Source organism: Archocentrus centrarchus, chromosome 9 (assembly GCF_007364275.1).
Source record: "Archocentrus centrarchus isolate MPI-CPG fArcCen1 chromosome 9, fArcCen1, whole genome shotgun sequence".
Classification (NCBI taxonomy): domain Eukaryota; kingdom Metazoa; phylum Chordata; class Actinopteri; order Cichliformes; family Cichlidae; genus Archocentrus; species Archocentrus centrarchus.
Window position 1 is genome coordinate 22990327 of NC_044354.1, and position 27763 is coordinate 23018089.

The 27763-nt window shown below is 41.5% G+C and overlaps 3 protein-coding genes across 6 annotated transcripts in view; 1 reads left to right on the top strand and 2 right to left on the bottom strand.

Annotated features, from left to right (window-relative positions):
* Window positions 1-15918, top strand: part of dock5 (dedicator of cytokinesis 5) — a 45536-nt gene extending 29618 nt beyond the window's left edge. Inside the window, exons 26-51 of one of the 4 annotated variants that reach the window (XM_030737621.1) lie at window positions 62-198; window positions 2087-2182; window positions 2354-2452; window positions 2793-2963; window positions 3073-3173; window positions 4095-4153; window positions 4403-4557; window positions 4709-4794; window positions 5183-5339; window positions 5468-5508; window positions 5590-5680; window positions 5770-5892; window positions 6208-6297; window positions 6808-6912; window positions 7193-7334; window positions 8866-8947; window positions 9059-9143; window positions 9327-9413; window positions 9526-9702; window positions 11375-11458; window positions 11546-11683; window positions 11915-12087; window positions 12256-12400; window positions 12580-12739; window positions 12961-13079; window positions 13208-15918. In XM_030737621.1, coding sequence (XP_030593481.1) covers window positions 62-198; window positions 2087-2182; window positions 2354-2452; window positions 2793-2963; window positions 3073-3173; window positions 4095-4153; window positions 4403-4557; window positions 4709-4794; window positions 5183-5339; window positions 5468-5508; window positions 5590-5680; window positions 5770-5892; window positions 6208-6297; window positions 6808-6912; window positions 7193-7334; window positions 8866-8947; window positions 9059-9143; window positions 9327-9413; window positions 9526-9702; window positions 11375-11458; window positions 11546-11683; window positions 11915-12087; window positions 12256-12400; window positions 12580-12739; window positions 12961-13079; window positions 13208-13291 — 2987 coding nt within the window. In that variant the 3' untranslated portion in view covers window positions 13292-15918. Of the gene's footprint in view, window positions 1-61; window positions 199-2086; window positions 2183-2353; window positions 2453-2792; window positions 2964-3072; window positions 3174-4094; window positions 4154-4402; window positions 4558-4708; window positions 4795-5182; window positions 5340-5467; window positions 5509-5589; window positions 5681-5769; window positions 5893-6207; window positions 6298-6807; window positions 6913-7192; window positions 7335-8865; window positions 9144-9326; window positions 9414-9525; window positions 9703-11374; window positions 11459-11545; window positions 11684-11914; window positions 12088-12255; window positions 12401-12579; window positions 12740-12960; window positions 13080-13207 lie in introns of all 4 variants that reach the window. The other 3 variants (XM_030737622.1, XM_030737619.1, XM_030737620.1) reach the window with 3 other exon arrangements.
* A 3013-nt stretch (window positions 15919-18931) lies between these two features.
* Window positions 18932-19912, bottom strand: tas2r202 (taste receptor, type 2, member 202). Its single transcript, XM_030738256.1, has one exon. It carries the CDS (start codon window positions 19910-19912, stop codon window positions 18932-18934), a length of 981 nt encoding a protein of 326 aa, XP_030594116.1.
* Window positions 19913-23044: 3132 nt separating this feature from the next.
* vsig8b (V-set and immunoglobulin domain containing 8b) lies at window positions 23045-27656 on the bottom strand. The gene is made up of 8 exons (XM_030738017.1): window positions 27596-27656; window positions 27211-27290; window positions 25545-25705; window positions 25143-25341; window positions 24761-24913; window positions 24509-24631; window positions 24189-24327; window positions 23045-24102 (listed from the first exon to the last, which is right to left on the bottom strand). Exons 2-8 carry the CDS (start codon window positions 27281-27283, stop codon window positions 23865-23867), a joined length of 1086 nt encoding a protein of 361 aa, XP_030593877.1. The 5' UTR covers window positions 27284-27290; window positions 27596-27656; the 3' UTR covers window positions 23045-23864.
* Between the last annotated feature and the right edge of the window lie 107 nt (window positions 27657-27763).

Consider the following 27763-nt stretch of genomic DNA (forward strand, 5'->3'; position numbering starts at 1 on the left):
CACTTGCATACAGGTTTATTAGGTTAGGTCCATTAACAGGAAATGCGCTGTGTTCCCTCAGAGTGTCGAGATGTGCTTCTGCCGCTTGTCACTGATCAGCTGAGTGGGCAGCTGGACGACCACTCTACCAAACCTGACTATGAGGCCTGCGTCCAGGTGCTCAGCACAGTGCTGGACAACCTGGACCGCAAAGACATGGTGAGGCAATTACCAGTTCACATCCAAATTAAAGTAGGAAGTTTGTAGGAATTACGTAGTCAGAAAGGTGAGGTGGTGGATATACGCAGCCAAAATTTGTTTTATCCACAGAGACCACGTAAAGGGCTCAGGTATCCATGGGGACCACAAAGTAAAACTTCTGCTCTTTACCATCACAAGGAGCCAGTTGGGGTGAATTGAGCCTTTTTTTTTTTTTTTTGATTTTATCCTGGTACTTTCAACTGGGGAAAAATCCCTTAGGCAGACCCATAGCATGCTGGAGGGATTATAGATCTCATCTGACCTGGAAGAATATACGGATCCTCTGGAGAAGCTGGAGGATAACTAAGGAGAGGCTGCTTTGTTTACCCTGCTGCCACTGTTTTGCTTTTCCAAGATAAGCTGTTCCAAATGGATGGATGGTTGAGAGGAATATCTAGTTATCCCAATTTGAGTTTTAGTTGCCCAGGCTTTGAAATATTGCCCCTCCACCCTAATATACTGGAGGAATGAAATTTTCTTCTTTGATGCTCAGAGAAGAAAAATGGCAGTGACATTTCTTCCATCAAAGGCTGTCTGGGTAATCCAAAAACCTACGTTTACTAGTGTGGAGAGCTCTTTACCTGCCAGCGTTAATAAAGATTAAAAAAAATAGTATTTGCAGCCTATTAAATCATTTTAACCTTATTATTTTATTCTTAACTGAAAACAACAGACCATAGCCGACCAGCCACCTGCCCCAAAATAGAGCTATATCAACGGGTGATTCTGCACAAGCACGACAGAGTAATAAAGCAGAAAGCAATAAATTCCACAAGTCCCATCGTGGTATCATTTTTCTATTTAGATGAGGGAGCCGGCTTCAAATCTGGCTTGGTGATATGCAAACTGCTGCTGAGTTTACTTTTTAGGCATCATCTGTTTTTAACAAAATGTAGCCAAGCCGATGACATGGTGTCAATAAGTTTAATCCAGTAAAACACTAAATAATTTAGTCCCTGATAACTAAGTTATGGACAGTTTCAAAACACAAGTTTTCTAGTTTGGAGACTGCAGCACAACTAAAACGATTGTGTCCGTGAGCAATAAACTTGCACTCTTGACGCCTTTGAAATGATTACTTCGAAGTTGCCATCTTCAAAGCTACTTTGTTGCATCAAAATGCATCAAAAATCAGTTTGCGACTAAATGGGGTCAAATCGGCAGATACCTGATGTCTGTGGTAAATTGGCAAAAATAGCAAATCTGTTGGTGTCTGCATACACAGAAATTCGCATTAACTACTTGTATTCAGAATCCAGTGGGAATCTCATGGATTTATAATAGAAATTCAGAAATTCCTCAACAAATACGCATGTAGTTGTTGTAGGACGGTGATTCAGCTGGAAACTGATGTAGGAGGTTGGCACTCTTCCTTTTACAAAGATTATCACCAGAATCCAACCAGTTGAGTCGAGTCCCAACTGTGCGTCAGTCTGTGCATTCTTTGGCACAGACTGACAGCGACTGATTGTAATGTGCTGGCAGTCTGTCTACATTTCTAAATTAGACTGCAGCTACTTGCAAACCTTGACCGGTTTGTCTGAGAGTGATTGCAGGCAGTCCAAGTTGGATTGCGTTTGTTTGGAGACAGGTACACAGAAGCTGCCCGATCAACATCTGCAGGAGGAGTTAGTTGCCACAACTACTTGCAACTGATTGTTGAATGTGAGAAAAAATTCAGCGGAATCACGGGATAGTAGTGGAGACTGCACTGCCAGATATGAATATTTAAAAATTGAAGGAAGCAGCACTGTTAACAAAAAAGGGATTCTGTCAGGCTCTGACAGCACGCTGCAGCATGTGTGCGTGGCTGGTAACTGTACCTGAAGCTGTGCCGTCTCTGCAGGGTCCAACCAGAGGGCACGTTCAGCTGATAATGGAGAGGCTTCTTCGCAGGGTTAATCGCACTGTCATCAGCATGGACAGATCATCTCCTCTCATTGTAAGACACTCATGCTACGGCTGGAATGTGTCCTTGACAACCACACTGTCAGCACTGATTTTAATATTAATAGCACTGACATCAACAAAAGCTATACATAGCTGAATATGTAAAATATGTGCTGAAAGTGCTGGCTTAAAAAGATATTTTACTGTGTCTCTTCTGTGGCAGGGCCACTATCTTGCCTGCATGACGGCAATCCTGAAACAAATGGATGACAAGCATTACACCCACTACATCAGCACCTTCAAGACGAGACAGGATATCATTGTAAGTGTCTTGGTTCCTCCCCTCTTGGCTACAACTTGTCCTGAAACATCTCATCAATAACGGGCATTAAACCACCCAGACCACTTACTGCTTCTTAAGAGAATATTGATTCTAGACATTTCATGCAGTGGATTAAGGACACATGATGAGGATGTCTGTGGGCTTCAATTAAGCCATGGGAGCCTTATGTGAGACTGACATGTAGCAGCAATGCTGTGAATTTGCTTAGTTTTGGATTTATTTTTTTTTTTGGTCTTTTGGGTGTTGAATATTTTACTTCTTTTAAAGGAGTATAGAGCAAACCCATGCAGTAAAGATTTTATTGTCCTTTTGACCCAAGGACTTCCTCATGGAGACATTCATCATGTTTAAAGACCTCATGGGAAATGTCTTCCCTGCTGACTGGATGGTCATGAACCTAGTGCAGATGAAAGTCTTCCTCAGGGCCATTAACCAGTACTCGGATATCCTTAACAAGCTTTTCCTGGACCAGGCGCATTTTGAACTACAGGTTTGTCTCGTCCTCCCCCGCCTCGGTAGAGGTTACATTCTTTATTAAACACAAAAGCAAAATCAGTTAATTATGGTATTAATATTTGAAAACCCTGCTTCCCTCGCAGCTGTGGAATAACTACTTTCATTTGACCGTGGCGTTTCTCACTCACACGTCGCTGCAGCTGGAGTCCTTCTCTCAGGAAAAACGAAATAAGATACTGAACAAGTGAGACCATTTACTATTCATCAAACAGACTATTAAAAAAAATCATGTTTAAAAAAACCAAGAATGCACTTTATAATTGATTGAAAGTAGAACAAAGGAATATTAAATGTTGAAAGTTTTTAATTTAAGTGTTTATTTCCAAAAAAGGCTGGCGTCACTTTGAAAAGTCCTTATTTTTGAAAGCACATTTGTTTTCTTCTAACATAATATGAAATTGATTGGAAACGTAAATGGCAAATAATGATTAATGGAACAATTCATCATAAATCATTGATGATTTTTAATGGCGTATCCACAAAGGCTTGCATTGCCCCTTATTAGCAACCATTACTTCTGTTCTCCTGTGGCACAGTGTGCCACCGAGCTCAAGTTTATCATGTTAAAAGACTGATTAATCATTTGAAAACCCCTGTTCCTATTACGTTCGCTGTTGTATTGATTAAAGAAGCAGTAAATTTGGTTAGTTGAGCAGGTGGAGAATCGGGCTCTGCGGGTTATAGTGCTGAAAAGGCCAGAAAATAAAAATTTAACGTTCTTCAGAAACTCATCAGAATTCTAAGCAATAAACAGCAATGTAGGCAAGAAGTCCCCAAATAAAAAAAAAAATTAAATTCCACAGTGTGTACTACTCCCATCAAACTGGTTTTATCCAGAAGGAGAAGTGGGAGGCTACAGTCCGTACACGAACGCATCAGATTCTCCGGTTTGAGAAACGAGATGCCTCACAGGCCCTTATCTGGCAGCTGCATTAAAAAATAACCTGTAAGAGTCATGAAGGGAGTACTGCACGTGGTTTCTGACATACTTTGAGTTTCAGAAGAAAGTTATTTGCTTTAAATTGCAGTTTATATTTTCATTTTGCATGCCTTTCACACCACTTTTGCCATACTTGAACAATTCTTTAATGCAATTTTGCCACAGATACGGAGACATGAGGAAGGCTACTGGATTTAAGATCAGAGACATGTGGTATAATCTCGGTGAGTATGCTGCACCATCTGGTAATGCTTCTATTATCACAGAGTTTGTGGAAGTGTGTATTCATTGCCTGCAAGTAATGGAAGGGGAATAACAAGACAATATTTTTTATTGTCCAGCTTCATATTTTGTTGTTGTTTTGTTTGCTGCATTATTAGATTTGTCCTCTGTTTGTTGAGAATGAAGATGCAGCTTATTGCCTCCTCAAATAACACTGATATTTCTGTGTGATAATTTCTGTTGTCCCTCAGGCCCCCACAAAATGAAGTTCATCCCAGCTATGGTCGGACCCATTCTGGAGGTCACGCTTGTGCCTGAGCCTGAACTGAGAAAAGCCACCATCCCCATCTTCTTCGATATGATGCAGTGTGAGCATAACTTCAGCCCTGGACGCACGTTTGAAAAGGTGAACATCCACCTCAGAAGTTTGGCCCTTTGGTGTTTTTGTTTGAATTCTGCGAAAGCTGCTCCTGGCTAAATATGACATTTGTGATGCGTGTCTGGTCTTTTTTTTTTTTTTTTTTCTTTTTTTTTAAATTCTCTTCTCATCTTTGCAGTTTGAAAATGAATTGATAACAAAATTGGATCAAGAGGTAGAGGGAGGCCGAGGGGATGAGCAGTACAAAGTCCTGCTGGAGAAAACGTAAGCCAGAGGAGCAGATCAAACGGAAAATATTTCTCTAAAATCTGTTTAAGGAGTACACCACACCGATCAAAAAAACTGATGATTTCTCAAAGGGAATTGACACAGGATTGCTTCAAAAATAATACAAAGGCCTTTCTAATTGTATTTTGATTCTGCTGTCAAAGAGCCAGAAGGGCGAGATAGCCTGTTAGCATAGTAAGCAATGTCTAATAAATAGATTTCTCTCAGGCACAGAATGCACCATTCAGGAATAATAATCTTAATGTGTTGGTCAGAAAGAAAGTCAGGCTTTAGCAAACTGATAAACTAGGTATATACCTTTACAACTGAACAGCAGTCTATAAAGGACTTTTTTAGTTAATTCATTCATTTTTTGTATGTGCAGATTATTGGAGCACTGCAGACGCCACAGATACCTTTCCCAGTCAGGAGAGGAGCTGGCTCTGCTGCTGAGCAGCCTGCTGGAGCATCTACTGGCGTACCGCACCATCACACATGATGAGAGTCCTGAGCACCGCATGAGCTGCACTGTCAATGTGCTGGTATGCCCTCTGGCTTTGTTAACCAAAGGTTTAATGCTATTTGCTCATAAAAGCAATTACCTGTGCAAACTCCTTGAAAGAAAATGTTTTCAGGAATATGAAATTGTGACTCCCCCCTCCTCCTGCAGAATTTCTACAAAGAGAAGAAGAGGGAGGACATTTACATCCGGTGAGTCAGATGGAGACATAAAGTTACTGGTTTTCAGACTAATAGGCTAGCTGTGTCTGACTGCTGTGCTCTTGTAACCAGGTACTTGTACAAGCTGCGAGATTTGCACCTGGACTGTGAGAACTTCACAGAGGCAGCCTATACTCTGCTGCTGCATGCTGAATTACTAGAGGTCTCTTTTAAGGCTGAGCTATTCAATCTTTTTTAGTACGCTTCTAAATGTTGAACTGAATGCTGATTTATGGCCGTTCACTTTACCAGTGGTCGGACAAACCTTGTGCATCTCATCTGATACCTCGTGGAGAGGAAGAGCATGTGTGGACCCAACAGGAGCTGAAGGAGAAGCTCTTCCAGGGGATTATATGTTACTTGGACAAGGGCAAGGTGATTATTAGCTGCTCTGCATGAGAGCGGTTGTTGAAGCATAATGTTTAAACCACTCCAGAAAATGTGTACCCAGTGAGTCAACATTGGGAAACTTCTCAGGAAGTTGCAAAAGCTCACACGCCAGCCACAAAACTCTTGAGATAGTGTTTAGGTCTCTCGGTGGTTGGCGCATGAACGATCAGCTGCTATCCCTTGAAGCTGTGAGGTAGGGGCTTTACCGAGGACAGCAGTGGGAGCCAGATGGCGAAATAGACCTTGTGTTATGTTTACAGTAGTTGCTCTTATGACTGAGTGGTGCACATGTCTTCTCAGATGTGGGAAAAGGCCATTGAGCTGGGCAAACAGCTGGCCAAGATGCACGAGAGCCACATGTTCGACTTCATGGAGCTGAGCCAGCTACTGGTAAGAGGAGAGATGCATTGGAATTGAGTACTACAAATAAAGCACTGTGATTACTGCAACCTCAGAGAAAGTCACCTTCATAAACAGATAGGAAAACAACTGATATAAAGTGCAGACTCTCATTGTTTATTGCCTCATTAATACTAATTTAAATGAGTGCGATGACAAGAATTATGTGCCAGCTTGTTCGAGGCTGCAGCCGGTTCTCTGGGAAGGGGAGAAGAGTGGTGTAACCTTTACTCAGCTCATTTTCACTCCAACAGTGTCTGCTGATAGTGTGGAGTTTAATTTGATTATGTGCAATCTAGTTATGAAGGCTCTCAGCGTTAGTCATTTTGTATGTTTGGGCTTCAAATCCATTTCTTGAAATGAGGTAAAAGAAAAACCAAAGTTCTTTTTTCTTTGAATACTACTGCGAATAGTTTAATTTTTTTTTTTTAACCACTCTTAGATTAATTTCAAAATTGTGTTTTTACTGTATTTTACAGTCTTGTTTGCCTTCCATTACAGAAAAAACAAGCCGAGTTCTATGAAAAAATAATGCACGCGATGCGGCCACAGCCAGAGTATTTTGCTGTTGGATATTATGGCCTTGGATTCCCGTCCTTCCTCAGGGTAAGAAAATGAACACCTATCTCAATAAATAGAGACTTAGGAAAAGCCCTCATGTACCCGTGCTTATGCAGTGAGCTGGCTTTTTGAAAAATGTCTTGGGGCAATGTGCAATAATGCCGATAAAGGTTATTGGCTTTCTGATGACACAAGAGAATGTCAGCATGAATACAACGCCACACGAGCGCACCTCTCATATATCATGGAAAATAAGGTTGATCATAATTCTTGCTTCTTATTGACTTTCATTTGATGTGTTCCACAATTACATTTTCTGCTGCAGAATAAAATGTTCATCTACAGAGGCAAAGAGTATGAGTGGCTCGAGGACTTCAGCTTAAAGCTGCTCTCTCACTTTCCAAACGCGGTCCGGATGACCAGCACAGCACCTCCCAAAGGAAACATCAGCAACTCCCCTGGACAGTGTATCCTTTAATGATAAGGAAATGCTTTTCATTCATATGTCAAGATTTTTGGAAATAGAGTGTTGTGCAAAAGTCTTGAGCCACCCCTCTTCTCTTTATGTTTTGCTAAATTTTTAAAGTGGTCTTGAGGCTTTCTGAGTTCTCCAGGCTTTCTGAAGGTCTTTCAAACTTTTTCATTGGACATTGGCTGCTTTTTTACTCATTTTCAGTCCTTGTACCTGACCATTTTCAAGGGAATGTTTTTGTTAGTTAAGCTACTTTACACTAACCTTGGAGCATAAAACGGCACCTAACATAACAATTATTCATCCTTTGAGTTAGGCACTTTGGCACTTTAGGTACTTTGTTACGAGCAGCCTCTCGCAAAAACACATAATTTGTTGCCTTTTCTTTAGTTGAATCAATGAAAAGGCAACAAATTATGTGTTTCCAAAGATAACAGAAAGTGATGTACAGCAGATGAACAGTATCTGAAAGTCTTAAGAAATGGGAAACAAATCCAGCAAAGACCTGACACAGCACCTGAGCAATGCATCAGGCCCTTCAGTTTATCCATCTACTGACCAGGAATAGTCTCAGTGGAAGAATACAGGAAGAATAGGAATACCAAATTACACAAGAATTGGACTGACAATTAGTAGCAACAGGTCTTATGGAGTGATGAATCCAAATTTGAAATTTTTTGTTTCAAATCATCGTCAATATGTACAGAGGAGGTCAGGAGAGAGGTACAACAGTGAGTGTCTACAGCCATCTGTAAAACACGGTGGAGGCTCTGTCATAGTTTGGGGCTGTATTTCAGACAGTGGTTTTGGGGCTCTTATGGTGAATAAGAATACTGAAAAGTTTAGTCAGATTTTGGTCCACCATGTAATACCATCTGTATTACCATCTGTATTAGATGTAATACCATCTGGCAACCTGGACCTCAATATTATCAAAGCAGTGTGGGATCATCTTGACAGAGAACGAAACAAAAGTCAGCCAACATTCAAAGAAGAGCTTTGAATGTCCTTCAAGAAGCCTGGAGAACTATTCCTGAAAGCTACTAAGAAATGACAGCAAAGCCTGTCTTGGAGAGTTCAGGCAGTGTTGAGGCTTGAAAATGGGAGTCTAAAAAACACTGAGTGTTCAATGGTAGTTACCTCCATCCTTTATATGTCTGTGGTACAAACATACAGAATGAGTTGTAACACTGATTCCTCACTTGTCTAGCTGAAGATTCACAGACCAATGTTTATGTCCAATATCTGCATTACAGCTCTAGCCTTAGATTTTGCTCATGGCTAGTTAGCAAATGTGAACATGCTGAGAGAGTAGACCAAAATGGTAAAGTTGCAGAGGAGTAGCATGTTAGCTCTGGCACTATGAGAGTGCTTCTGTTAGCTCTGTAGTACAACCTTAAAGAAATGGGAAGGCACTTGCTTTTATGTGCCAATTAAGGAAGGCCTTGAAGTCTTATTCAGTTTGATTTGTCTTTTGTCTCTGCTCCTTCACAATGTTCCTGGTCTTATCCTTAGCTGAACTTCAGACATCCAGTGCTTTACTGTCAAGCCTGTTCTCACTGTGCCGAAGCAGTTTAAAGACAAGGGGGTTCCAGAGCAGATATTAAAGTGCTTAACAGAACACTTAAAGGCTGATTTATTTCCTCATGACTATCCTGGGATTTATGGTTCTCTGGGCAAAGCGCTAACTCAACGTTGTCCTTTCCTGTTCTTTTTCAGCTATTACAGAACCAATGAAGTGGACCAGTTCCAGTATTCCAGGCCCTTCAGGAAAGGTGAAAAGGACCCAGACAATGAATTTGCGGTGAGGACTTTTTAAATTTACTTTAACGCAGTGACTCATATGTAAGCATACACTCATAAATTAAAAAAAGGGTGGTGGTGGTGGGAGGGAATCCTGTGTATGCACATGCAGCACTTCGAAGATTGATAAAGACATGAAAACGTCAGCCTTTTATATTTTATTGCTATTTATTCTGCCCTGCAGACCATGTGGATCGAGAGAACAACATACATTACGGCCTATCGCTTCCCAGGGATTCTCAAATGGTTTGAAGTCAAATCTGTCTCAGTGGTAAGAACAAAGGACTGAGGAGCATTGATACTCACACTGTGTGTTTAGTTTCTTTCACTAAAATTAGTCCTAAAAAGTCCTTATTCTTAATTTTCTTTTCTCTGATGGGCAGGAGGAAATCAGTCCTTTGAAAAACGCTGTAGAAACCATGGAGACAGCCAATGAAAAGCTGAGTAACCTTGTGCAGCAGCAAGCCTGTGATCGCTCACTGTCCGTCAACCCACTGTCCATGATGCTCAGTGGCATAGTTGACCCTGCAGTCATGGGTGGCTTCTCCAACTACGAAAAGGTCATTGTTTTTTTTTTTAATATGACATTTTATCTCCAGAATACAGTTTTTTCTAAACAGGCAATGAAATTAAAAGGGATTTTGTGTTGTTTTTTTTTCTTTTGGAATTGGGTCATCTTATTAGGGTGGAAGCTTTAGAGCAGGGCTCTTCAACTCCAGGCCTCGAGAGCCCCTGTCCTGCAGGTTTTAGCTGTGTCTCTGCTTCAACACACCTGAGTCACATATAGAAGTCATTAGCAGGACTCTGGAGAACTTGACTGCATACTGAGGAGGTAATTCAGCCATTTGATTCAGGTGTGTTGGATCAGGGACACATCTAAAACCTGCAGGACAGGGGATCTCGAGGCCTGGAGTTGAAGAGCCCTGCTTTAGAGTGACCTTGAGGCAAACAAGACCGACATATAAAATGATCTCAAGCTTCACAGGAAATTACTACTCTGTAAATACTCAGTTGGTATGCAGTATCGTTTACTGTCTTCACCAAGATAATTTTTGTTTGCATGAGGATGCTAGGATGCTAACATGCTTCCAAATTACATATCCTTTTGTTAGATATATTGTTTCAATTATACCGTTTTAGCTAGTGTGTATAGGGATGGTCACACTTGGTAATTAGTACTAATCTCGAAGTACAGCTCACGCTGATGTGAGTGCAATTATATGGCCATTAACTAAAGTATCAGACAGATTCAAACTCTAATCTGATTGAATCAAACGAACAGTCGTGCTCGTGGAAAAGGGCATTATAGGGAGAAGGCCCTGTTCTCTGGGAAAACATGGATTTTGGTGCATTTCACCACATTACAATATTTTAGTCTGGGCCAAGTGGTGAATGGACAAACTGACTGACTTTGTAGGCTTATCTCTGCAGTATAAGGCAATTATTTTGTGTCTCATAAAATATGATTTTGTGTTATTTGTTTTGTCATTGTGGCCTTTGTCACATCAGAGCTCTTCAAGATTTTAACCATAGGAACTAAAAAAAGAAACAACAAGGAAGTCAACCATGACCTAGATGACAGCGAGCAGAACTTCATACAAAAAATGAGCATTTGAATCCACCCATGTTTTTGTATCTCTGGTGTAGATGGTGGTGGTCAAATACAGCATGTGGAATTTTGTTCCCAAAAATGTTTGGTAGGCTGTGTGAACTGATTATTGACTACAGGCAGCGACAGCAAAACTGTAAATTGTACAAAATGGACAAATGGTTTTTTCGCCCCCGTAATTAAATACATACAGTTCATCCTAGAAACCGCCCTTTACATCCATCAGACTACAGTACAGAGCAGCACGGGAACAGTGCTTCTCCTTCCAGACTGCATTGTATTTGAATTGGTTTCATGTTGCTTGCACAGCTCTGAAGTTATTGTTTTGGAACAGAGTGTAATGTATTCAATCAACCAACTACTGCCAAACTCCTCTAATAAAACATGATTAATTCAACTCCAAACAATAATGGGGAATTTCAATTTGTAAGTCTTTTTTTTTTTTTTTTCTCTCACTTCTGACTGGCCTGCTGCTTGTTATGAGCTACAAAGTTGTGTTCATTAGTACATCATGGCCTCTTTGTCATACTTTGGAGCTCTGTTCATTGTAGCTCACAGCTGCATTTCAAGTGAGCATAAAAAAAAAAAAAGCCAAGTTTTTATTCTGGTTCCATTCTTTGTAGGCATTCTTCACAGACACCTATATCCGAGAGCACCCGGAGGACCGTGGACGCATTGAGGAACTGAAACGCCTCATCGCCCTGCAGGTAAATCCTTTGCTTGTTATTGTCATTGACACTGGCCTCCTTCGAAGCATGTTTTGTAACACTTAAGTGCTCCTCCTCCCCCTCCAGATCCCTCTCTTGGCAGATGGAATTCGCATCCACGGGGAGAAGACGACGGAGCAACTGAAACCCTTACACAATCGTCTGGTTACTTGCTTCCAAGACCTTCGGGAGAAAGTGGAGAAGCAATGTGGCGTCATAACTTTGGTGCGTTGCCAGCTGAAAACTCAATTTAATGTAAGAGGGTGCCAACTTAAGCTATTGGCCCTCTTGCCTTCCTATCAAATGGTTCTCATTCAAAGCGGAGCGTACATTATATTAGTGCAGGACCATAAATCTTCCTTTAGCCAATCTATTGCAACCTGTGTTTTGCCTGTCATTGTGCTCCTCCCCTGCCAAGCTCCCCCAGTGATGCTTAATCCCATTTGTGTGTCCCAGCCCTGCTCTCTCACTGAGCAGAAGAAGAGTCGTGTAGGCTCGATGGTGATGCCCTACATCCTGCCCTCCACCCTGCGTCGCATGTCCACTGTCTCAACCCTGTCAAATGCCTCCTCAGGCCTCTCCAGTGGCTCTGCTTCCTCAGACGGACACTCCTGCATTTCCTCCCAAGAGTCAGTCCCAGCATCCATTCACTGCTTATTTTATCTACCTTTCCATCCAGTCTAGACACTGCTTATTTTTAACATTGATGTCGTTTTCTTTTGCTCAAATAAAGAGCACTGGCAGTGCATCTGATTGTGCATCTTTCTGCTTCTTTGCTTCTGGTCATTCACAAACAGTTCCTTGTTGTCCCGTCCCAGCGATCGCAGGGCTTCTATTCTGTCCCGCTCAGAAGAAGACAATAGGATCGCTAGAAAGAACAGGAAGGAGTGGAGTGTGAGCAAATCCCAGACCCTCCTGGAGAGGCAGTCAGATGGAGATGAGGTAAGGCCTTATGTCCAAGAACTATTTATATACCACATATTTCTTCTGTTATTGTTATTCCCCTGTAACACACATTAAACTGAGGTACTTAAAACCATATTATTATAGTATGAAGTGTTTTAGTTGTGAATTGGGAGCAGCCCCATTGTGCATTGTTGTGTTTTCCACTTTCATTCCAGACTCCTCCAGAGAAGCAGCAGAGGCCCAAGAGTTTACAGCTGGGAGACCGACGGCTTACCCTCTCCCTGTTTCAGGGTGTTTCATCTCAGCTCAGCCTGTCTAACCCTCTCAGTCCACTACCTGCCTCTCCACACACACCGCAAACACCGCGCAGCTCCAGTATGTAACCACAAAAAAAAAAGAAAAAAAAAATCCTATCTCTCATTTTATCATCATTTTGTCATCATTTCATTTTCTCTGAAAGGTGTGCCTTACGCACACAGACACAGGAGGCACACTGCATAACACATTTTGGTCTGAAGCCCTAATCAGGTCAGAAAAACACATATTCATTGATGCATGCGGCCTGAAAAGCTTTTATTTCCTCTCTCCTGTCGTAGGTTATTCATCACTTCTCAGTGACAATGATGTCAGTACGGTTGACACTCCAGGGACTCCTCCACCCATGCCACCAAAGAAACACCCACACGAGATTGACAACCCTGGGTTTACCACAGAGGTATGTCTGCTTAGAGAAAATCGCACTCCCTCCCTAATACATATTTAATGTCATGTAAACGCTAAAATATTCTGTTTTTGTTTTTATTTAATGTCTTAACACCAGCTCTCTTCTCTCTTTCCCCAAAGTTCTCGCCTCCACTCCCAATGAAAATTGAGAGTAAGCCTCCCCCACCGCCTCCAAAGGTGCGGAAGTCAATGTTCCCGTCCTAACACCACACCGCCCAGCCAGCTTATACCTACACCCTGGCCTTAAAGTTTCACAGACTGCCTGATTTGGCTGTGATAAAAACACAGCTTTATTTGTGGAAACCCCATGTTTGCAGGATTTTCAGTGGGAAAGATTTTTCTGATGCAAGTCTATTAGAATTCCAAGCAGTCCTTTTAATCTTGTTGTTAAGCTGCGAGGAAGGATATGTGTGGGATTACTGTCATAAGAAGGTACTACTGTGCAAAAATGGATGTGTGATTTTCAGGTACAGCTTTTGATTCTGTTTTCTTTTTAAAGGCTAATGAGATTTTTTTTTTTTTTTTCTTAAGAAAAAAATCACTTTGGTGAACCAGGAGTGATCAACATTGTAATGTTATATTTTATTTGTAGACTAATCAGCCACAACATTTAAACCACTGGCAGGAGAAGCAAATGCATGATAATGCATTATCCTGCTGGGAAGTTTGGGCATTCTTGTGAATGTTACTTTAACCAGTAACACCCACTAAAATCTTGCTGCAGACCAAGCACATCTACCCATGGATAAAGCAGCTGGTGGCAGTGGCCTCTATTAGCAGGACATTGCGGCTCTTACACCACAAAAACTGTGCAGGACCTACTTCAAAGCATCCAAAACAGCCCAAAGCATTGACCTGGGCTCAAAAACTTCCCAGATTCCAGTTTTATCAAGCATCCACAGGATGGACCAAAAGAATCTGCTGCCAGTGTCCCAGTGACAAAAAACATCACAGCACAAGACATCCTGTGAGGATCCCCTGTCAGTAGCCTGAGTCAGAGCATCATGAGGCATACCTACTTAGAGCGGGTGGTTTTAATGTTCTGGCTGATCAGTGTATGTGTGTATGGAGTGACACTGGATGATTCGTCTCCCTTCTAGCTGTTTTACCAGCATTCCATATTTGAACAGGAAAAAGCTGCATTAGATTCATATCAAACTTGATTGAGAGCAGGGAAAACAATGTAAAGAATGTAACTGTTAGTTTGGTATGTAGTTAGCGTTTGTTGATGGTGTCTAAACCACAATGTTTCAGAGACACTGGAGGCATTATTGAATGTGTTTTGATGTTGATGATGAACTGAATACTGTAACCCACGCATCCAAATGAAACTGCATCATGTTGATGGCAAAGTTCAGTGAAAGGGCTTTTGGAAAATCTGCTTATTTGCATTCTTATGGAGAGACAAGATGATGGATGCCGCTCTCGTATCTCCACAGTCAGCACGCAGCTGAAGCATAGACTGTATATAAAAGATGAATGTCATCACCAATTGGTGTGTGATCTTTGCATTTCAAACCCTCCAGTTTAGCTTTCTGGCTGCTGAATTTCAACAAAACTGGAGTCCAGACTTGCTTTAACACATAGATTCTATTTTTTGTCAGATAGTTCCAGTAGAAAGTGCTCCACAAGACGGCAACACCACAGGCGCATTTGAGAGGTCCAGATCTGTGACTTAGATTTTTGCAAGTTAAGCCTTCAAGACAGCGATCACTTAATGATGCCTGTGTCTGCACTAGAGCCCGAACGATAAAGAATTTTTAAGACCGATTACGATATTTAAACATCTATTTTAATATATCAGCGTTTTTTTTTTTTTTTCCCTTTCAGATACGCTGACAGAAAAAGATTTCTTTAACATTTGTTATGTTTATTTACTTCGGTACATTCTGCCTGTCTCTGCTTGGGTCAGCTGGTTGTTGTGTTTGTGTGTTGCCAACATGGAAGTTGCAGACTGGAGAAACTATGCAAAATCATAACGGGTTTGAAGGGTGTTTCTACTGTCTCTTCTTTACTTTTTGAAAAAAATTTCATTCGTCGGCTTTTATACGAGTACTGATAGCTTGACAAATAGCTAATATTTGTCGATAATATCAGTTCACTGATGAATCAGTCAGACTCTAGTCACATCTCAAAATCAACCATGTCCTTAACTTAAAACTAAATTGTTAATTTGCAGACTTTAGAGTTGCTAAATGGTAGATTCTGTTGTCATCTGAGCCAAGTAGCTATTTCCTGTTCTAATGCTAAACTAAGCTAACACACTCCAGGTTACTGGGTCATCATTCAGACATGTCAGTGGTATCTGTCTCCTTATCTTTCTCTTGTCAAAAGAGTAAATAGGCATATTTTCCAAACTTTCTAACTGGTCCTTTAAAGAACCCTAAATGCTATATGCTACAAGCGTAAATACCTCTGAAGTTCACTTTAGTTTGATGTTTTATTTGGTAGATTTTCTTTTTTTTTTTTTTTTAAATCATTTTCAAATGTAAATTATTGCTATGCATTGAATTGAGTATTTCAGTAGGTTTTGCACACCCAGTGCGCACAGAGATGGATTATTTTTAATGCAGAGTAATTTTAGAACGATTTTATTGTGCGCTGCATGTAAAGTGCTTTAAAAATGGAGTTGGATTTTCAGTTAATTTGCCAGTGTTTTATTTTTAGATTTACATTGTTTTTACAAGGGATTAACTTCTTTTGTACAGTAAAAATTCTTTAACAGGCATCAAAGACATTTTATACAAACAATGCCTTCAAGAGATATATGATCCTTTTTAAAGAACAAGCTGTTTGTTGACTTAACAGAAATAAAGCCATTCTGAAATGCCTGCAGACTCCATTTTTTTCTGACAATGATTATTCGGAGAAAAAAAAAAAAGCATCATCTTCGTCTCTTAGCTGCAATCCTGTGACCATACAGAATACAGATTGCTCTCTGTACCCTCAGTGGAAACACAGCTCTCACACAGACACTTGTTTGGATGCTGTTGATGGTGTGAAAAAAAATTACCCACTCAAGCTCAAAACATCAGCAAACTGGCACAGAAGTGGTGACCTATGCATTTTAAATGCAATTAGAGTTGGTGTAGGTAAATGATGCTGCTTTAGCTCAGTGGTGCAAAGGCTGGAGGGGCTCTATGTGTGGAGTCCGCCTGTAGGGAGGACTTTATACAATGTTTATAGGAGTTGTGCGATAGTGCTGGTCTTGCTAATCTGTATTGTTAATGGCCCGATCCTTCCTGTTAGATGCTGAGGTGCAGGGTATCTTTCTCCCTTCAAGTCTCGTGGGCAGTGGACATTTGAAGAGATTCACTCATGCAAAGGGAGCAACGTAACAACTGCCAACTTTGGCTGGGTACTCAGGAACATCTCCATGGAAACAACCTCCATAGAGTAACATGTTTACAGCTTTATACTGTAACAATTCCAAGGGCCCAAATCACAGCACCATTGTTCCCTTCCATCGCAGACAGCTTTCCAGCCTCCTCTCACCTGACTATGAGCCAGTGACACGTCTGTGTCTGAGTCATTCCATAGTCTGAGGTCACTCACACAATTTCCATTTCCTCGAGACACAGCACTCAGTAGGAAGCAGGAAGCACAGATCGTTTACCAGACTCAACTAAGTACTAAAGTACAATTTTGAGCTGATTTTCTTGGATATTTCTGTTATTTTATTCTTTCAGTCCAGTCCACTGTATTTTATAACCTTCTCACACCAGAAGGTCTGACAGCTGATTTTCAGACCAATGTTTACAAATTTAGTGCTTTCTAACCTTTTTTACTTGGTGCATGTGAAATCCAGTGTTGGAGCAGGATGTTTCCCAGTGAATACCAGTTGTCATAAGTTCCAGCAAAGAGGCATTTGCCCTAGAAAATTCATACTTCAATCATTTTTTTCAACCTGCTTGATTTTTTTGGCCACTTGGGGTCAGCAGGAACAAGCGGTGAATACAACGTAGACGTAAAGTCCTTTTTAGTTTGTAAGCCGCATGTAACCATCTCACAGAAAAGTCCCGTTTTTTTTTAAGTTACAAGTAGACAGTTGATTTTCCATCCATCCGATTCGGGGTTGTGAGTCTGCTGGAGCCTATTCCAGAGAGAGAAAAGCATTCACACTTGTGGCCAATTTAGAATCACCACATAACCTAACCGAACACATGTCTTTGGACTTTGGGAAGAAGCTGGAGCACTTCTAAACTCCACCCGAAAAGGCCTCATCCTGGATTTGACCCCAGGACCTTCAGTGCTAACCACTGCACCACCATGCCACCCCTGTTCATTTTTATTTTCCTAATTTTAAATTTTAATGATCCTGTTTATTGTTTTGTGCCTATCTTTTAAACCTCTGTTTCCATTTTTATGTCTTAAGTAAATGCAGTGTAAAAAAAAAGTGTTTTATTGTCAAAGGCAAAAGTACAAAAGTTATCATTAATAATCAGATTTAAAGCTACTTATGGATATGGTAGTTAAAACTGGGTCTGGTTTGAACAGCTATAGCAGTAAAATGTTGCTGAGCAGCATTAACAATTGAAACGACCTTATAATGTTATGCATCAGTCACAGAGGCTGTTTCTTAGTTGAATACTACCCAGTTTTGACACTGTAAGGCTCGTTGATGCCTCAGTTCTATTTGACACATTTTTTTTGTTGTTGTATAATTTATGTTCTACCTTCCCTAAACAATGAGATATAAAAATTTATTCTGCTGATGCTCTTGCAGCCATATTAGTCAGTATTTTATTATACTGAGCTTTTCTTGGCCTTATGTTTAACCCGACTTGCCCCTATTAGGTTGAATCCAGCTCCCTCCAACAGAGAGCGAGGAAGGCGACAGGAATGGAAGCGAAGGCCTTGGTAGGACTTAACTCCCCCTGCATCAAAGGATAATATGCCCTTTCTTACTTTGTCCATTTAACAGCTAGAGGGATCCCGAGCCTCTGTGTGCAGTGGGATTAGCTGCACTATTGTATCTCTGCTTTGAACCTCACTAGGTGGTGCCAGAGGGTGTGAACTAACGTAGCATTGCAAGGAGGGCTACTGCATTTTTTTTTTTTAAACCTCTATTTACTCAGAGTAGGTTTGCTGGGCATGAGTGCACTTTTCAGGAATACCAGCTTCTCATCCACATTCACAACAACAGCTACATAAAGTCACACCTGGGAGCTGTCAGGTGCAGGTATGCACATTTCTGCTGAAGGCCAATGAACACATATACTAAAGAAGAGGATATTAGGGGAGGGCTTTTCTTCATCAGGTTTATGTTTTCTCCCTCATGGTGCACGGGTTTGGCCTGGCAACCATCCAGCTACATCCAGACTACTCCAGTCCCTGTGTGCAGCTTAAACTATCTACAACCTGAGTGAGGGGGGGAAAAAAAACCTCTTAAAGCCAGGTTGTGCATATATTCTTGTTTTATTAATATGCTCTGTACTCTCACTACAGTTGCATGTATTTTTTAACATTTTCAGATGGGCACTGAGTTACATCATGTCTACGCACGCATACTTTAGGATCTGTTTTACAGGCCTGACTTATTATTTGTACTATTGAAATATTAATTATTATAGGTATGGTCCGGTCAGCTGGTTATCTGGCCCCAGCGTGCATCACTTGCACAGCTGTACCTTCTCTCTTCTAACTGGCCAAAAAAGTTAAAATCCCATTCTGATGCAAGAAAATGTAATTAACGGTAATGCAGCAGGACAGTAGTCATTACTGAAATAGCTAGTACAAAAGATAAAAGAATACTTCAAAGTTTTTTTTAATAAGTTCAGACAATGACCAATTGATTTCAGCACAAAGACCTCCAGCGCAAAGCAAATTGGCTTTTTCCCCCCCTCAGTTTTTAACTTTTGAATGAAGGCTGGGTTGACTCTTTTGTTCAGGCAACTTCAGACAAGACAAACACGGATATTCTTCCAGACACACGTTAAAATCGTGAATCAGCGTCTTCCAAAGAGTCTTTTTGCCATAGATGAGCACGATGGCAGTCACAGTTGTGTAGAATGACGTGATACAGAACGTGAGAGTGAGAGCGTTCACCTTGTTCACCACAATCTCGTAGCTGGCATACAGGTCGACCGTGAGGTAGACGAGGAAGTTGGCTGCTAGAGAAAGAGACATCCGGATAACCCTTATCTGAGTGCCCAGCTTTGGAGCGTGGGCTCCATTGCTGCTAGCTTTCATGTGCTGGAGATGGATGGCCAGGTGGACGGATATGGAGATGCAGCATTTCACCATGATCACCCCCGGCAGTATATCAGTGAGGAGCAAGTACAAGGCTTGATAAATCTTAACAGAGTTGCTGGTAGGGAATGTATGTCCACATTGTTGGTTCGCTCTGAGAGTGCTGTTGTCAGTGTTAAACACCACGAGCATTGGTGTACAGAAGCCCAGGCTACACAGAGGGATGAGAAACACAGCTAATGTCACATGCTTGAGGATGACATCTTGGATGTGTGTGTAGCAATGATTGGGTGTGTGGACCAGCTTGGTGCTGTAGTAGAAAGTGAGAAAGCTGCTGTCCCACATGATGGTAAACTTGGAGCTGAAGATAAGCACCAGCAGGACATTGTAGCCCATCTGGGCAATCTGGCAGTTACTGTCCACCTCATCCATGGTCATCCAAAAGTAAGAAAACAGCTGGTGAGCCACATCAGCCACCGACAGAGCCATGATGATAGTTTCACAGGGAGTCCACTGCTTCTTCTCCTTGTAGTTCCACAAACTCATCAAAGAGATATAGGCATTAAAGAAGACAGTGGTGATGGCCAGCAGACCCGTCATTACCCAGATGGCCAATTTATTTAACACATACATAATAACTTTTACCCCTAACTCTTCTGTACTTTAAAGTTTAATGAGGATACCTTAGTCTTTAAATCTCTATGCAGCACTCAGCAGAGTGTGTGGGCTTCTGAAGTGCTTTGTTTTTTGCTGCGTTCAAAGAGATGACAAGAATGGGGGGAAAAAAAAATTACACACGCACACTCCAGACCAGATGATTCTTCATTTCTGTCACAGAGTTGAATCAGTCACCGTTTGTCAGAAGGGCCTGAGGAAGAGATTCACACATTTAGCATTTGAAATGCGTTAAACAGATACAAATCGGCCCAATTAAAATCTTCCATCAATTTTATGTGAAATTTAGGTGGTCGTGTGCAAAGCGAAGAAGTGAGGCAAGAAGGTTTAGAGTAATTAGTATAAGAAATGCCTTCCTTTTTTTATTTATTTATTTATTTTTTTTACCTCCAGCGATGCTTACCTGGGTTACATGTGGCTTTTTATCACTGCAAATCCAACTGAAGGTCTCTGCTTACATTCTTTTTGCCCGCTAAGTCATGACCAATATGCTGTCTGGCTCAATAGCTTCAGGTGCAGCTGAAGAATCCTTTGCTTTGTTTTGTTTATCCGAGCATTAATCCTTGCCTGGAGTCGTCTGCAGGACGCACACAAGGTGAAACTCTCGGATTTAAGTGTTCCTTCGTGGGGATTTATATATTAGCGTTAGGTACGATTTGCATCATCTCTGACCACAGGTAGTGGTGACAGCTTTTTTGCATTGACATGGGGTAGACAGGATATGCGCTCGCTGTATAGTACTGATGGCCAATGACTTTACTGTACGTCTGTCAGTGCAGCACAGCAGCTCAACCAAACCACAATCCAACACACTCCGCATGCAAATGGTTATTCCTGTTGCTCTGCCACATATTTACAAACACCAAGCCACAGGCACGCCTATATACTTGATAAGAACAGCAAATCACCTTTAAATCACCTTCACAGACCATGTTTATGCCGCACCTTATCGCTTCAGTTTGTGCTGTGGAGAACCCCCAACTTTGGTGACAGACTTTTTAATGAGATGTTGACTTAAGTTAATAGTTCAGCTCTATTTAGATTTCTTGTTTACTCGAATTACCTGCGCAACTATCCAGTCAAAACAAGCAAGATTCTGATTTCATAAGCACACAGTTTGGCTTCCCAAGGCCTGTAGTCACACTTCTCTTTCTAAATAAAATCACCTCAAGACAAATTTCAAGGACAGATTCAGCCCTTTTTTTTTTTTTTTTTTTTGCTCAAAAGCATGAAAAAGCAGTTTTCCATACAAAAGCTCTTTGAATCTAGATGTGGATGCGGAATCTGCAGTGGGAGCCTTTTCTTTAAAAAAATAATAATTACTATGCCAACCCTGTTAAAAGTTCTACCCTCCAAGGAAAGTTAGTATTAAAGAAGAAATTGTGTGGGTTTTTCCAATGAGGCTTCCGGAACAGTATTTGTAATTAATTATTGTGTCCATTTTTCTGCTTCGTGCGTGGATCAAAGGACGGGCTCATGTGTGCACATGAAAAAGCGTGATGGATGAGCATTTGTTGAAGAAAAATAAAAAAACCCACATAACCACTGGTTAGAGCAAACAGACATTAACATGGACCCACAGAGGAGGACATGTTTGTCTTCTCGTGAAGCAAATAAATGACAAAGTCAAGCACAGCAGAGGGACATTATGCAGTCTATTATGTGAGTGTGCTGGTGTAGGTGGGTGGGGTGCACCCTGCCCTGAAGGGGACTGTAGGCAGAATTTATTACTGACCAAGCCACACCACCACTAGCAGCTCTTATTAATTCAATATGCACCTTTTTGAAGATGGGATCAGGATAAGACGGGAAATTTTTGAAGAGAGATGGGGCCACAGGCACAGTGCTGACTCTGCCTGCTGAAGGTGTCAGCTGCAGGTTAGTGCCTCAACAGTTAGACTAAGATTTAGCTCACTGGCCTCCTCCAAACATCAGAGAAGATGGGCATGCCTGCACCCAACATCTACAAGACAATTTTGCTGTGTTTTTGTTTGCAAATGAAAATTTTTCCAGAAGGCAAATGCATACAAGAGGGTCAGAGGCAAAACTAACCAACCGAAGTATTCCCGACTATGGAGCCAGTAGCCACTCCTGTAAAAAGCTATGAAAAACACACTGAGGATATTAATGAAGCAAGAAAAAATTTTTTTTCTGGTTCTGTACAATCATGGTTAATTTTCCATGTTGATACAAAATACCTGATTTTAGCAGCGCCCCAAAACAGCAGTTGTTTTTGTTTTTATTTTTTGTGAAGAACTGTTACATTTGTACTGGATATGTGTTTCAGATGTTATCCTATTATATTTTGTCACCACCCCCCCCCCCCCCCCCCCCCACACACACACACACACACAAACACCTAAAAAAGCAGCCGAATGACACAAACACCCAAATACAATCTATATTTATTCTTTGCCTTTACTTACCAATTAAAATGTTTAACTGTACAATTTTTTAAAGTTCAGTTCTGATACATGTCATAGAAAAAAGGCACCATCATAAAAAATAATTGTTCTGCTATATACATTTTACATAGTTTTACAAAATAAAAATAAGAAAGAAAATCTTATTTATAATTTTGAGAACCTGTTCGTGTTTTTTGTTGCTTACAATCGCATTGAGGTGCTAAAATGCTTTATGAAGGTCAGCTGGTACAGACACTATTTTGCCAAAAGTATTCACTTGTCTCCCTTCACAAACATACTTTATAAACTTGAGTGACATCCCATTCTCAGTCCATAGGGTTTAATATGATTTTGGCTCACCCTTTGCAGGTACAACAGTTTCAACTCTTGTGGGAAGGCTTTCCATAAGGTTTAGGAGTGTGTTTATGGGAATTTTTGACCATTCTTCTAGAAGCACATTTGTGAGACACTTATGTTGAAGGAGAAGGCCTGGCTTGCAGTTTCTGCTCTAATTCATCACAAAAGTGTTGAGGTTGGGACTCTGTACAAGCTAGTCAAGTTCTTCCACACCAGTCTCGCTCATCCATGTCTTTGTGGACCTGCTTTGTTCACTGATGTGCAGTCATGTTGGAAGGGGCCATCCCCAAACTGTTCCCATAATGTTGAGAGCATGAAATTGTCCAAAATGTCTTGGTATGCTGAAGCATTAAGAGATCCTTTCACTGGAACTAAAGGGCCGAGCCCAACTCCTGAAAAGCACCCCCACACCATAATCCCCCTTCCACCAAACTTTACACTTGGCACAATGCAGTCGGACAAGTCTGGCAACCCCGACTCATCTATCTGATTGCCAGATAGAGAAGCGTGATTTGTAACTCCAGAGAAAATACATCTCTAGTGGTAGCGTTCTTTACACCACAGCATCCGATGCTTTGCATTGCGCTTGGTGATGTAAGGCTTGGATGCAGCTGCTCGGCAGCATCGGAGGTCTGTAGCGAGTGACTGCAGAAAGTTGGTGACCTCTGAGCACTACGCTTTGTGGCGGAGTTGCTGTCATTCCCAATCGCTTCCACTTTGCTATAATACCACTAAGAGCTGACTGTGTAATAATTAGTATTGAGGAAATTTCATGACTGGACTTGTTGCAGAGGTGGCATCCTATAACATACCACCCAGTAATTCACCAAGCTCCTGCTTGTAGAAGCAGTCTGCATGCCCACGTGCTGGTTTATACACCTGTGGCCATGGAAGTGATTGGAACACCTGAATTCAAGGATTTGGATGGGTGAGTGAATACTTTTGGCAATATATTGTATGTCACATGTCTATTGAGGATAGGATGGCTATACAGGCACTTTCATTATTCCCTAGTTAGAAAAAAATACCATTGCACCTCTTACATATTTTTAGACATAGAATATTATTTAAAAGGTGTAAAGTCTTTTCATCATAATGAGTAGTTTTGCACTGAAAAAATAAGAGCCTTTTAGGCATGAGGTTTGTGGTCACACAGGGTATCCATATTTAGGGTCATAGTTGAGGTGAATGAGTCTGTCCCCTGCAGTGGTTGCTCCATTACTTCCACCTGTGTAGACAGGGCCTGATTCGCTGACACTGGCCGGGTGGCTCCTCACAGAGCTGTACAGGCCGTGGTGAGTGCGGTATCCCATCACCGAGCGCAGGCTGGAGTGCCTGCTGGACTGCCTGCTGGCGGGTCTGCTTTCTGGGGCCTTCACATCCTCCCTGGGAAAGCAAAAATCCCGGAGAGCTCAGTTAGCTGCTGCTGATCTGAGATCATTTGACAGATGCTTTAAACAGTCAGAAAATACCTTATTTCATTCGCGACCTCCTTCTCGTAGCGACGCTTGTGGCAGCAGCAGATGAGGAGCCAGATGAGAAGCAGGAGGAGCAGCAGCAGCAACAGAGCGCCTATCACTGCACCAGCTATGACACCTGCTTTATTGATAGCTGGAGGAGACAACGTGGTGTTTATAAATCAAACATGTGCAGCTCACCTTCTTTAATTCCAGCGTCAACAAGAGTCTTGCATATGATTGTGCATTAAGGCCAGCAAAAAAAGAGGTACCTTTAGGATATGAGTGTACAGTGTTCAGAAAATTTAAATAAGATGATGATAGTGTAGACTTACGGTTATATGCATGCAGGGAGTATTTACACTGTGCACTGCCAACAGGATTTTTTGCCTCACATACATAGCTTCCAGTGTTGCTGTCTGTATGGTTCCTTATCAAAAGCTCCCCACTCTGTGGGTCTTAATGAAAGAAGAGAGCATTGAGCACAAGCACATTACCAATACAAATACAGCAGCATCAGGCTTTAGAGAACAGCATTCTTGAGAAAGGCATTCAGAAAAAAGGCATTCTCGTGCTAAGTTGCTTACTTTGAGTAGCAGTGGAGGGCATTGCACCTCCACTTTCTCTCGTCCACACATAACTGACAGGAGTGGATCCCTGAGAGGATTTGCAGCGGAGGGAGACTGTGCTTCCTTTCTCCTCTCCACCTTCAACCCAGCACTTTGGTGCTGATGGGGGAACTAGTGAAAGAAAAAAAAAACATCCCATATGGCACATAAACTATTTTAGTGCGATGCTCCGATTCAACACGGGAGCATCTGGGTATGGCTACAGAGAGATAATCTACTGAGACAGCGAGAATGGAGGAGCCTTTAAATTCCATGTGAATGAGCACATTTAATAGAAGACGGACAAGAAAGTGAACAGGTTAGACCAGTAAAAAAAAAAAAAAAAGGATCTGCTCCTCACCCAACACCACCAGAGTGAGTTTTCTCGCGTCGGCGCCTGGCAGCTTCTTGACTTTGCATTGGTATGTGGCTGTGTCTGAGGGTCTCAGATCAGTGATGGAGACGGAAGCGTCTCCTTGCTGGGGATTCGTTGTAAAAGTGAACCTTTTGGCGAGGTTTTGGTCGTGGATGTGCGTCTGCCCCCCTGAATATGATAAGATCTGAGACACAAGAATTGCATTGAGTGACGTCATATTTTCAAATCAGGCTTTACAACTAGCTGAGCCCAAAGGTAAAAGCTCATTTCCACTCTTGCATGCTTAATGCATCTTTCCAGACCACACAGACAGGTTTTGCGTTGTCTTGGTTTTTGTTTTGTTTTTTTTAAATCAGTCCTCTCTATCATCAGACATACACAACATACCAGTGTGTCTTTCTGTGTCATGTCCGGGCTGACGTTGGACCACTCAATATCCAGGTCTCCTGTGTCTTCAGAGCCTGGAGCGTAGGTGCACTCCAGTTTGACAGTCTCCCCTTGTGCCTTCTGAATGGTCTGTGGCCCCGCGGATGTTACCTTCATCGCCTCTGTTAACATGGATTGAAACCAAAAATTTCTATTAAGATTTGTCTAACTTATAACAACACTTTCTTCCTCCCTTGGATTCTTATAACACTGTACCCACGTTTAGAGACAGAAAGAAGACAGAATAAAATGAATTTCACTCTCAAACGCATTAATATTTCTCCCACTTAATGGCATTCAAGCTCTGGGCCTGTGCTCCTGTGCCATCTCAGGGAGGAGAAGAAGTGCTGATGTGAGACTAATAGGCCTTTTAAGTCAAACTGAAGATTTGAGGGCTTGGACATGAATTAAAAGTAAAAGTGGTATTTTTGTAAAAAAAAAAAAAAAAAGAGCTACATATTAAATTTAAACTCCAGAGGCTTATTAATTGTCTGAAATATATCGGCAAATAATGATGAAAGCTGAACACATGAGCAAATGTGAAAAATGCACTCGACAAGAGCCAGTTATGAGCTGTCTCCGAGTTGACACACACCCTGCTGACTCACTCTTTACAGCCATGGATTTTATTTAACTGTTGCTGGAGTCAGTGCTGATAGCATGGTAACACATGTCAACAGATCAGAGGTATTTATCTCCATAATGTTCCGCTCTCTCTTCTCGCCATTTTTCTCTGCTTGGTTGTCTAACCTTCAGAAAGTATCTAGATGGGACTCAAATCAAATCAACCTCTGTTTTGACATCGCTCATCATTAAATCCACTATAACACTCTGAAAGCACTCAGAATGCACTTTAGTGCTACTGAAACAAAAACAAAGTATGTCAGAGGTATTTATGAAAGCGTACAAATGGCAGATGAGATGAAGGGAGTGTGGAAAAAGCCCAAATTAGTCAGTCAAATGTTTACACTGTGAAAGCCCCTCCTGGGCAAAACAGTGATCTATAGAAGATGTGTTTTCCATGTGAAGAGGCCAATAAGCTAACTTGCCAGTAAGTTCAGTCACTAAGTGCAGCACAAATAGCTGTAAATACACAAAATCATTTGCGCTCCCTCACTGGCCAAGACAAGGGCCCCTTTGTGAACTTTTGGTCCAATTAGGAAGCATTATGTGAATAATTAGGAGGCCTTGAGTTTTTTTTTTTTTTTTTGTGCACATATTTGATATATCTTTGTGTTTTTATGCTGCTCTTATATTAAAATAGACAGCTTGGACGGGGGCCCGAGGCTAATTTCTCCCCTGGGGACAATAAAATCTCTCAGGGTCGCGCTTTGCAAATGCACGTAGCTGTTTGACCCTCAGCAACAATAATTTAAGGTATGAATGCTATGGCAGGTACTCCTCAGCCACCCACAATAGAAGTGCTTGGTTCACTGAATACATGCAATAGTCAGATCATCAGCTGCAGTTACAGTGAACTATATCTATCGAGTGGATCACAGACCAGACTAGTTAAGCCTTCCTGAAAAACACCTGTTCTGCCTGTGATCATTTTATTCCCTTCTGCCCAAGCTCAGACATCTGAAACACACTCCTTAGATGGAAGAAAAAAAAAAACCACACTCACCTGTTCTCAGCTGAATTGCTATCAGAAGCAGCACGGCCACCTTCAGCCTCACGCTTGTGACCACTGGCTCCATTTTCAACCTGACAGCAAATGTACCATTAAGGAAATAATAGTTCTATTTTGACCTGCTATATTTGAATGCCCGTATTTTTGCCTCTAAATTAATTTTGGTGGAAAGATGCGTAGTGTCATCCAAACAACACCCCCACCCCCATCCCCGCGCCTGCTCACGCTCTCACTCTGTTGTTTATCTTAAACTTACATCCACTTGGGACCTGAAGAATAATGGTTTTTTTTCTGTTCGTCTGTACAAACTACCAAGAAAATCAGATGCTGATCACTAAAGGTATGAGGGGAAGAAATATATAGAATCGCTCTGACATACCTTAGAGTGAAGAAACAATCTAGAGTATGACGGTGGCCTTCGAGGATTGCCCGTGTGTCAGTACAGGTGTAGCAGGATTATTTTGTCCTCAGGTGAAACTCAGCAGCAGCAACTGTGGCCACACCCTTTCTGTTCATAGTGCATCTGTTCGCCACTCCTAGATTTGGA